At 39.5% G+C, this 12,377-nt stretch overlaps 1 protein-coding gene across 1 annotated transcript in view; it reads right to left on the bottom strand.

The window, feature by feature from the left end:
- Positions 1-12,377, bottom strand: part of LOC124602277 (probable RNA-binding protein 19) — a 106,369-nt gene that overhangs the window by 64,687 nt on the left and 29,305 nt on the right. Inside the window, exons 4-7 of the mRNA XM_047136310.1 lie at positions 11,984-12,223; positions 11,608-11,890; positions 8,229-8,429; positions 524-718 (exon numbers count right to left, since the gene is read on the bottom strand). Coding sequence (XP_046992266.1) covers positions 524-718; positions 8,229-8,429; positions 11,608-11,890; positions 11,984-12,223 — 919 coding nt within the window. The remainder of the gene's footprint in view (positions 1-523; positions 719-8,228; positions 8,430-11,607; positions 11,891-11,983; positions 12,224-12,377) is intronic.

Here is a 12,377-nt window from a genome sequence, read left to right as displayed (position 1 = left end):
TTCTTGACTACTGGCCGGTTTTTTGTGAGTCTTACTGTTCTGACATATGGTTTCACTTTTAATCTACAATTGTCCCTGAAGATGGGGATGAAAGTCCGAAACCGGGTTGTGTAAGACTTTGGTATTAATTTTGTACAACTGTAATGGAAGTTTCAGTTAAAACAATTTATAAAACAGTTGTGGATGTACCACTAACAGATATCTATGCTCATATAGTGTTCTGGCCACTAATAGACAGATCCAAGATTCAGATGTCAATGACCATTTCACTTTTTTCTGGCATGGGAAGGTCTGCAACCAAATGCGAAGCAGCTGGAATAAACAGCAGTGGAGCTGATGAGCTAGCTCTCAAAGAGGTGGTATTAAAAACAAGAAAACTCACAACAAAGATGAAAAATCATGTTAAATGTCAAAGGATAATCTTAGGACCAGTTTTAGTCTGCATTATAAAGTAATATATGAACACAGCCACAACACTTAAGAGTTTCCTTGATGTTACAAAATTCACATCCATTAAACTTACCCATTTGTAACATCTCTTCCAAAGTCTTTTTTGCTTTTCCTGGTAGTAAGTGTAGCATTCTGCCGTGAAAAACAGATCCATCCAGTTCCGTATACGCTTTAGCTGCATGTTCAGGCATCAAGAAAGTCACTACTGCAAACCCTTTTGTTTTTCTGGTAAGCCTGTCAACAGGCATAACAACTTCCGTAAGAGGTCCTGCAAAACAGTATAAGCTAAGAAAAAAAGATTCTGCATTTAAAGAGAGAGATTAAATGATTCAGTCATACCAGAAATTTGCATGAAACAGATTTTTAGCTTTGCTGCATACATACAACAAAGTCTTTACTGCTGCAATGCTCTTTTGAAGTAAAAACCTTCATATTTTCTCCCAATATTTCATACCCCTAAAACTGCAATCACAGTGACACAAAAGGTAAAGTGATAATTCAATAAGACATAAATTGTCAGAGGAACTAATTTCAGATAACTTTATCAAGTTTCTTCAATTTATTAACAATTAAGGGTGAGTTTGAAGACACCAGAAGGAATTTCTCAGTTCGCCACCATGAGTTGCTATAGAACAGAGGAAAAGTCATTAACATTTCTCATCTCTCCCAGTGGACTGTTTCTTGCATTAAATGCACATACGTAATTAAATCACATGTAATGCATAATTCTTAATACTCCTATGAAAAAGTTATTCTGCTGAAGCTTTCTGGCATACTAAACTGGGTGTCAGATCAGGACTCGAACCTATGGCGTTTTGCAGACAAGTGCTCTACCAAATGAGCTATCCAAGCATGACACACAAGCGCCCTCACATCTTCACTTCTGCCAGTACCTGCAGGACTAGCATCACTGCAAGAAAGAATATTGCGGAGACATGGCTTATCCACAGCCTTCGAGATTGTTTGCAATAAATTTGGCCACAGTGTGAAAATTCATCCTGGAATTTCTTCTCTTTCTCAGCTTCTTCAACAAAAACTTTTCTGTTTGGGTATCAGTAAAAACCTGCTTGCTAACTGTCATTATGCACAGCATTCCCAACAAAAAATTCATGAGAAAACATTTTTTCTGTAAAATTCTTGACTTTATAATAAAATATGTTCTTCTTAGAGAAATGGGAAAAATCTGGGAAACAACCATTCACCTGTAGCGGATTGATGCATGGAGCAGCCTAATTATCTAAATGTTTATGCACTGGGAAACTAGAAAAACTAGGGTTGTTATCATTCCATTTGATAAAATTGTCATCTTTGAACTGTTACAAGTCTTTGGCTATGGTTTTGCTTGTTGCTTCGACTCAGGTGTCAGATTATGGATACACATTTCATTCATGGTCGCAAATTGTGCATAGTCCAAAAATGTGCTTAGATTCTGATGGACTGTCATTAATTCAGCTTCCCCTTTAACTATAAAATCAATTACCACAGCAGTAACAGTCACTGTGTCCGCAGTTACTGCTGCCTGCTGCTCGTTACGCGAGCACCAGCACTACACCAGAGCTAAAATCTCATTACTTTTCTTTTTCACCTGCATTTCAGAATCTTCTGAAATGATAATCTGAAGATTGTCTGTTTTTACAGTAATCTTGCAGGATCAAACAAAGGCACCCAAGATATCTCAACTCCCTAAGTCTGATGAAAAGGGAGGGCCATCAAAATGATGAAAAGTTTCCAGGATGTTAACGAAGTTCTTGTAACCAATTTATTGCATCCTCAATACATTTCCCATTCCAGCAACATGCTGATTAGATCTAGGACTGTCAACTTATTATAGGTAAGCTGTGGCATACAAATACGGATGTACTGCTTCCCAATCTTCCCCTTGTGCAAATGGTAGGACTATTGGCGACACATTGTGTGGCATATTTATCAGTCTCATAAGCCATTGCCATTGATCATTGTCTTCTTCTGCATAGTCCACTGGTAGTAGAATGTTTAGCAGCTGTTCAGTAGAGTCCTTTCACACTTGTCTCATTGCACCATATTCCTTTTTTATCATGAGCATTAACAGTGGCAATTAAGTTTTTTTTCTGCTGCTATTTTGGAAGGGGCTGACCTGAGATTTGTTCTCAACATTTCCCATTGCTTTCCCTTTGCGCTTTGAATTTTATCTCAGTACATCTTCTTGGGTAAATATGGTAAAGTAATAATTGCCTTGTTCTTTCTGTTTCTTGAGTGTACTTTGGTGTCTTTGTTGTATCTGCACTGGAGGTGGCAAATAAACACAAGCACACATCTACAAAAAGAAAACACAGTACGCTGGTGGGAGAGTCGAAAGTGCTGTCTCTTGTGTAGCTACGAGCTGCACTCAGCGCACAGGGTGCATTCAACATAGATGCTGTCGATACTGCACTTTTGGTCTTTAGATTGTGTTTAAGAGACACTGGTTTGCACTTATGAGGCAGACACTTGGTTCTGTAACAGTTCAAATGCTGACCAACTGCTGAAAACCTCACAGTGCTTTGGGCTGTGGCAGCAAAAGATTGAAGAACTCCCCAAGAGAACAAAAAGAGGGCATGGCTAGTGTTTCCTCACATGATAAATTACTCCACTAGCTTCACAAAAGTATGAGAGGCCATTAGGAGAAATTCTGGCCAGCATAGGTGGTTACCAATCACTGTCATACTCAAATAGGAATGTCTTCAAACAAATCCCAAAGACATTGTCAAAACAACAATGATGTGATACGTTGCAGCCTCTGATGTGGAAGTGCAGGGTACTGATGGATGAAGGCAGTTGGAACATCTACTATAAGAACATTCATGAATATATATGTCCTTTTTCTTTAAAGGAGCTGAATTTGGCAGTGTCCGAGTCTCGTAGAATTGTTTCTCAATGTAATCAAACACAGTGCAACATGCTGCAACACCTAAGAAATGAAATAAAGTCAACCACCAAGAAGTTTTCATAATACATGGCTGGATGGAAACTTTTCTGACTCATGAAAATAAGCATTCTTGATGCCCCTCCTCAAACCAAGGAAGGTCATACATAGTCCAGCAGTTATTACAGAGTTGCACTCACTAAGTGTCTAGGAAAGGACCTTGTGCACATGGTCAGCTGACACCTCACTTGGGTCCTGAAGTTATGTAAACTATTCAGGTTGCTTCCAGTATGAGTTCATGAGATACCTCTCAGCCTTTAACACTGTAGGTGGCTTTCTTACACAGACAATATCTGTCCACCAAGATGGGATTAGGTTCATCACAGATACCCGCATGCCCACAGTCTGGGCTTTGGCAGGTGAGTTGTCACTAATAACCTGGAGGAAACTTCTCATTATGCAACAAGCATATAGGTTCTTACCTGATAAACAATCCTCCATATTCCAACTAATCAAACATTTACCCATGGACATGGCTTTTTATAATCAACCTTGCAATACAAAGCAAACGTGACCCTAATGGCACCTGCTGTCTTTCACAAATTGAGCTTTTCCTGAGGGTAGAGACAACTGCCACTTTGGTTAGTTATGAGGTCCAGTATTACTGTAATCCACATTCTATGAGGGTGCACTGAAAAGTAATGCCTTCAAATTTTATATGTGGAAACTCTTAAAGCTTTTTAAATAAAACAATCATCATTAACATTCTGCATCTTTATTCTTCATGTCTACATATTTGTAGCCCCCTGCCACTAGAGTGCTATGAATTGTAACATGTAACATGGCAATGTGTAATGTAACTTTGTTGGTGAGTGAGAAACAGCTTGCTGTAATCAAGTGTCAAATTCAAAGAGTTCGTCCACACATTAAGCACGGTCTCCGTCAGCATGACAATGCCAGAAAGGTACACAAGTGCTGCGACATCTGCAACGATCCAACACTTTGGATTCGCTGTCATCCATCATCCTCTAGACAGTCCTGACTTGGCTCCATCTGATTTTCTTCTGCTACCAAATCTTAGGGTGGTTGGTTTGTGTGGTTGAAGGGACCAGACTGCAAGTTCATCGGTCCCTACCAAACCTTAAAGAACATCTTCGACAACATCACTTTGATAGTGATGAAGCCTTGCAAGCAGAGGTGAGGTTGTGACACCATCAACAAAGTCAAACATTCTACAATGACGATATCAACAAACTGATATCTTGGCATAAATGTGTTCATCGTCAAGGTGATTAAGTTGAGAAATAAGTATGCAGACATGAAGAATAAAGATGTAAAATTTTAATAATGTTTGATTTATGTAAAAAACTTTAAGAGTTTTCACATAAAAAATTTGGAGGCATTACTTTTCAGCACACATTCATAATTCCAGGCTGATATTTTATACCAGCACCACAACTGTGTATTAGTCAACAATGTATGGTCCAAGTGGGGGACAGTCTTGTCTGTTGTACAGTTTTCCCTGATGATTTGCTCAAGATCCATTTACTATCTACAGAGGAAATATACAAGGAATTTCAAAGGCAATGTGACATTTAAAATGAATTTATGATACAAAATATCTCATTTCCCCCAACTCCCTGAGTACACTACAAGTCATCCATGATATTTAGCAGAAGAAGCAGACATGCACTACATTTATGACAGCACAGTACACCATCCACTGGGTTGCCATGTCCTCACTCTTGAGGCACAAGGTCTAACATGAAAGAGAGTGAAAAATGATTACAAGTGAGTCACTGAAACCTACGACCAGGCTTCCCACCACAGTTTATTTCTCCAGTGATATGGCCAACCCAATTTGGTGCTTGTTGAGTACAACCACTTGTAACTACATTTTAGAAGAAAGCAACCAACTCACACATGAAAATAAATCCATAATTTGACTGAGGACTATTTTAGGTGATGAAACACAGAAGTGTTAGATGTTTGCCAAACTTCTGTTCAGATTCCATCTTCCCAGCTTTTGCACAGAGTACTGGGAGAAAAATACTGTTTTCAGATTGGTTCAGTTAAACATCCTTTTCTGCTTTTAACATTTTAAGATTTATTTTGGCACTTTTTATACCCTTTCACATTTTTATTCTACCACTCTTTTTCATTAAGTTTCACTCTCTGATCGTAAGTAACACATTAGTGAAGTGTGGTCTGTGTTGTTTGGCATCCCTTAATCAATAAAACAGCAGCAACAGTAACACCCTGAGCTCATTTATGTTCAGCTTTTTTTTTACGAAGAATGTTATGTACTCATTAGGTGATAAGTGCATACAGTGTCAGCTCTCATAAACAGACTCATTTAGTAAGCTCTGATTGCCATATAATGAGCAGTTCCCACAGTTTCCTGTATGATTACCTGATTTTGATCCTTACAGAACTCATACAATGCAAATGAAAATCTTTGGTAACTGAAAAAACTCATTCTTCTCCACATCCAATTAACTACTTTAGGTGACTAACAAAAGTAGGTACCAACACTCATGCTGCTTAACAAAATGCTCCATTTTATAACTAACAGTTTAACATTGTGAGGAAGGGGCAGAAAACTGTAGCAGCAAAAATCAAATCTGAGCTGGTGAGCTACCAGACAATGCACTTATCACTGTGCCACACAACTAACATGAAAATCACTGAAAAACAGTCCCTCACATTTTACTCAAAAGTCTTCACAGAGTGTTTTACCTTTTCATACAGCCCATTCAAGCAAGATATTCTAGGAACTTGAAAGGGACGTCTATCTCCTCCTACTTGCACAGTCTTGGCCAAATTGATAAGGCCCAGACCATAGCATTACTCTGTCAGTACAAGAATACACATGATATCCAAGAGCTCTACATGTAACATATCCAGATTCTTAAGTAACAATGCTGGGAACTTGGCATTTTTCACATCGACAAATCATTGCCACTGGTGGGAGGATGAATTGGGGAGCAAACGCTGGACCTTAGGAGTTGTGTTCTGGCACTTACCCATTGAATCAAACTTCAGGTTAAAAATTGGAAAAAGAAACTTTATTTAGAAATGAAAACAATTTTCATTCAAAACTTTTGTATGAAAAGCACAGGGTATAAACACTGTAGGAAGTTCTGGCAGAATGCAAATTAAAGGATTAAAGGAGACCATTCACTGAAAAGCAGAAGTGTCGAGTAATTGATACGCACACACAAGGAAAGAAAACTTGCTATATTTTCCTTTTTTGAGCTGTAGTAAAACACACACACACACACACACACACACACACACACACACACACACCTATGCCCCTACAAGGTGCTGGCTGGATGAACAGTACCAGTGCTGCATTTCAGTAAACGCTGGACAGGTTATGGTGGGCATTGTATTGGGTAGGGTGCTTAGAGGCAGAGAGAAGAGAGAGGCAAGAGGCAGGGAAAAGGATTGGGGGGTAGGTGGTTAGTGGCTTAGAAGGAGGCAGCTGGTTTGCAGGCTATGAATGAAAGAGGCAGGACAAGGGATTGGGGATGGTTAACCAGTGGCTCACAGCGAGGCAGCTGGCTTGCTGGCTATGAATGTGGGAGGAAGAGGTGGCAGATACACAGGCTAGGCATGAGATACACAACTGTCAAAGTTGTTGGGGAGCAGCGTACACTGAAGGTGATGTGGGGATGTGAATATATGGAAGTGATGACACGATGGAGGAAGAGGAAACTATTTGGTAGAGGTTTTTTTTATGATGCTGCTGCCATTTGACTGTAATAAATTTTTATTTTATTGTTATATGATCCAGATTTTAGCCTTAGGCCATTTCAAGTATAAAAAGTTATTTATATATACTTGAAAATGGTGAAGCCCATAATTTGGACCATGTAACAATAAAATAAAAATTGTGACAGCCAAATGGCAGCAGCATCATTCAAAAAATTTACGATCACTATGCCTCCAGCCAAAATAAAAATTACCTATTGGGTCATCCCAGTGGACAGCAGGTTGGTAGTCATACTGACACACCCGCAAGTGTCCCCCTCATCACCCTTGACTGGAAAAACTCAACTACACCCTTTGTCAGGCTTTTCATTACCTGTCACCATGCCCTGAAATGAAGGACAGCCTACCCAAGATCATTCCCATTCCTCCTAAAATGGTGTTCCATCACTCACCCAACCTACACAACACCCTAGTTCATCCCTATGCCATCATCAACCCCTTCGTACAGGGATCATGTCCCTATGGTAGCCCAAGCTGCAAGACCTGCCCAACCCACCCATGCAGCACTTCCTACTCCTTCAATTCACAAGCTTATCTTACCCTTTGGGCTTATCTTATCAGAGGACGTGAATGCAGTCATTTCATATACCAACTTTGCTGCAAACACTGAAGAGCTTTTTATGTTGGTAAGATTACCAACCAGCTGTCCACCAGGATAAATGGCCACCGCCAAACTGTTGGCAAGAACAAAGTAGACCACCTGGTGGCACAACAAGCAGTTGGGCACAAAATGCTCAATTTCAATGACTGCTTCAAATGTGGACCGTGTCACCGGTTTGGTGAGTGATCTCCTTTAATCCTAAAGTATTTACAAAAGTATAAGGTATTTAGCATCCTGAAAAGTACTGTATTTTATCAACACAAACTTGAGCCCATAAGCAAACCATAAAGCATGGCAAACACAATACAGTTATTATCCATACAGAGCCAGGAAACAGTAATTACATATGTTCCATCAATAATATACATGGAAACCCAAGTGTTAAATCCCAAAGTAGTGTGACAGCACTGCATGTAGAAATACTAGTCTTAGTTAATTGTTTGGAGTAACTTGTTTGCTGTAACATCAATTAAAATTTATTGGTAATGTTAATATATGACATTTTTAACAACTCACCGTATTTACTGAATAATTTTTCAATATCATCTTCTGTGACAGTGTATGAAAGATTTCTGATAAATATTCTCCCTGATTCAGCAATTGTTTCTTCATTTTTCAAGGTATTTTCTTGCTCCTTCCATTTATTCTCATGCAGATTTTCTTCAGCTCTTTCTTCAGATTTTGAAATGTATTTCAGAACCCATATTCTTCGACCAGCTACAAAATAATGAAAGAGGAAGAACTTCTGAAAAATGGCAATTATGATGCTTTTATTCTAATTATCACTCAATGTTACAGCAACAAACAAGTTCATAAGTGAAATTTTTTATGAGGGAAGTTTATAACGGCTTATTCCAAGACGCTATATTCAGTAAAATACGAATTTAAATTTGAGAATCGCAAAAACGGATAATAAAACATAGCATTTCAACATATTCCTTATGTATTATTTTCACAATACAATGGGAGAAGCGAGTGTTAATCGAATCTTGCACAGAAAAGTTACATCAAAATGATGTCACTTGGTGCAACTATGAAAGTCAATAGCAGCTGATGAAAAAACAACTTAAGACACCCCATATTGGATTTCACTGCATTTCGTTGTTTTTGTATTATAACTTATGCGCTCTGAAAGAATACTGTTTCAAGGTAATGACACATCAAAGATTTATCACAAACACATAAGTGCTATAATTGAATGCCAGTTAATGGCTCATCGGCAGTAAAAGCCTTTGGGAGTTGTTAACAGGAATGATAATTTCACTGACAGTTGTAAGCATCCACTGTGGTATTGTGACATAAGAAGTGGAATAATGAAGTTGAAGGAATTAGTTTTGCATCCTTCTATAAGCTTTTTCGAGTTTGTAACAGATTCTGGGACTTACTTTGTTATGTCATAGAAGTATGTTCTGCAATATTTGATATCGTTTACATATAAGACCGCACTCTCTCAGGAATGAATTTAGTCCATTTTCTGATTCAATCTGATTAAAAAATGAAAGATTCAATTGCAGAGAGTGAAAAGATCAGCAATGAGATGTGCATTCTTGCTTGTCAGAAATGCTTGACCGCTTTTTCCAAATACTGCATGATTTCTGAGGGTGTGGTTAGGCAGGAATCTAAGAGTGCAGCTTATTTGCTGTGAGACAAAACTACTGAACTTGGTATGCTAGATACATGAGATAGGTGAAACACCCTCAGACTTCACGAAGAATAATTCGAATTACAAAGGCACAGGTGCTGTCAGGTCATGTATTGCCAAACCATCAGTTATAGTAACAAAATATCAACAATATTATGAAAAGTATAGATTGAAACTCACTGTGAATATGACCGGTTGCAGTGCAGACAGGCACAATGAAACGACACATGCAAGCACATCTCATATACATGACCACTACCATCAGCAGCTCAGACCAACAGTCACTACTCTTCCTCCCCCTCCCACTTGTACCCTGCTATCCCTTCCATTATCACGCCCCTCCACAATGCTGCTTCTGTGCTATGTGACAGCCTCAATCCGGTCCAAGCCGCTGGACATGGCACTCATGTGTGCGTGAGGTGTGCTTGCTTGTGTGTGTTTTCTTTGCTGAAGAAGGCTTTGGCCGAAAGCTAAAATGTGTAACAGTCTTTTCGTTGTGCCTGTCCGCAACTCAACAGGTGTTCTTCACAGGGGGTTGCCATTTATCCTTTTCCAAATACTGTTGATATTCAAACCAGGAGTTCCCATTTTTTGATAGTTACAAAATTCTAAGAATTTTGTGGTCTGACTGGTAGGCACACACACAGTAACTGACAGTTCCCAGGTTGTGTATGTGTAATACTTTATTAACAGAACACATAATAACAAAGGTAGATTCTGGTAGATCCTCACGATCTGGTAGGGAATACGACAAAGTCAGGGTCTATTGTGACACTGGTCATGACAGTCACTATCAGGCATAGATTCACAAGGTAAGTTCACAGAAGAAATATCAATCCACGGACACTGGGAGCAAGCGTTGGAGAAGGTGATGGCTCTGAGAATGATGGCTGGCAGCTCGGTATTGATGCTGTAGAGTACCTTCCCCGATGATCCAGAGGCAGGGCTCAGTTAGACGGGCCTGTGGAGCTTGGAGAGACAAGTCGCTGTGGGCTCCCAGAGGGAGCTCCGTTGGAGGGGCCACCGGGTGTGGCCAGCATAAAGCCCAGAGCACGAGTGAGAGATGCCTATCAACAATTGAGCAGTGTTTTAAACAGTCAGCAGCTGGTCGGATACCTGCATGATACTTGGTGAGAAAATGACCTGCAAATGTAACCTAATTCCACAACTGCAGTACTGCTGTTGTCGGTGCGTGCGCTGCTTATAGGTGAGTCTGGCACCTCTACTGGGACTTGCTACAGACTAGCATGTCAAGAGGGGTACTTATGTCTGTTGGCTGTAATGTTGCCAAACATTACAATGCAATGTACTTGCGCTGTTTGATGCATGTACTGTCTCCAGTGAATTGCCTGTGGCACCGGAGCAAGACTACTCATTCTGTTCATAGGTGTTGTGCTGGAAGAGCAGTGGCTGGATATAATACAGAAGAATGGAAAAACTTATACAAGGCAACCTCTTGGGAGATCAGTTTCAGTTCTAGAGAAATGAAAGAATCCGTGAGTTATAACAGATCCTACAACTTGCCTTAGAAGATAGGCCAAAAGAAGGGAAATCTGTGCTCATAACATCTGCGGGTCAACTGAGGGCCACACCGCACAATAACCCTGGGTTTGGTGTGGGGCAGCAGTGGGGTGGGCGGACTGCTGTGGCCTGTTGTGGGGTTGTGGACCACCGAGGGCTATGGCGGGACGAAGCCTCTCTGTCATTTTTAAGTCCCCGGTTTAATACATAACACACAACGGAGTGGATGACACAATGACAGGATGCCTGAACAAATAATGAAAGGCACATTGTATTCCTCCAGAAGGAAGGGCCGACTAAGAGCTAGATGGCTGGACAATGTGTTGGCTGACTTTACCAAGATGGAGATCCGAGGACTGAAGAGAAAAATTGAGAACAGAGATGTCTGTAGGAAGATTACTGAAGAGGTCAATACCCTTCAAAGGTTTTAGTGCTGAAGAAGAATAAGAAGAAGAAGAAGAAGAAGAAGAAGATGGTGGTGAACCTTAAGAAAAGCAGACAGCCAATCTGGTTTCATACCATCCCAAAATGCCACTAACATGGAACTATCAATGCTCAGTCACCTACATACATAAAGAGAAACCTGCAAAGAAAGCGTCAACAGTCTTGCCATTAATAAGAAGTCTCTCTTCTTTCATCATTTTACCTTTAAATACTAACAACTTGACTGTCTTCTACCAAACAAGAACATTAAAGAGAGAATTACCGCAACACCATTCATTATCACCTTACCCAGAAAGCTCTTGTTTTTTACTAAAGCCTGCTTCATTTCCTTTTCTGTTTTGAAACAGACATATGCTATTCCTTTTATTTTGACAGGAATTCTGATTGATTTTGGCTTCAATGGATGAAAGAACTGTTTTATGTCTTTCTTTTTAGCACTGATGGCCAACCCACGGACTTTGACAGTAAAGAATTTTTGAAGTGGTTTGTCATTCTTCTTCTTTTGCAGAATATCTCCAGATGGTGGAACATCTGTATGGTCATCATTTTTCACTGTCTTCAGCTTCAGGTACTGTAAATGCAAGAATTCATTGTTAAGAAACAATATTTAACCTTGAATGTCATCATTGGAAATCAAAGGGAAAAGCCCTTAACTACAAATTACCTCAAGATCAGATATATTCTTCTTTGCCACACTGTCATTGTTACTCAAAGTTTTCACATCCTCTGATTGCTGTTCTTCACCTTCACTTTCATTGCCGGAATCATCTGAATGTTTGCTGTCATGGATAGCAAGTGTTCTTTCATTCTCAGGTTTAGAAATGAGAATATCATTATTCCATGGTATCTTAGATGTTTTTGCACGTACTTCCATAAATTCAGCAAATAGTGGATCATCTTTATGCTGTCCAGAACAAAGTAATGAAAATAAATATTGTACATTACTTGCTGAATTAGTTTATAACTAAATTAAGTAAGGACTTAGGCAAACATAAAGTATCTATGCAGTTTCTATCCTAAACACTTAGTTATATATTGTAGATGGATAGATAAAAATC

Source organism: Schistocerca americana, chromosome 1, assembly GCF_021461395.2.
Source record: "Schistocerca americana isolate TAMUIC-IGC-003095 chromosome 1, iqSchAmer2.1, whole genome shotgun sequence".
Taxonomy (NCBI): domain Eukaryota; kingdom Metazoa; phylum Arthropoda; class Insecta; order Orthoptera; family Acrididae; genus Schistocerca; species Schistocerca americana.
Note: the sequence above shows the minus strand (reverse complement) of the source record. Positions and strands in the feature narration are given on the sequence as shown.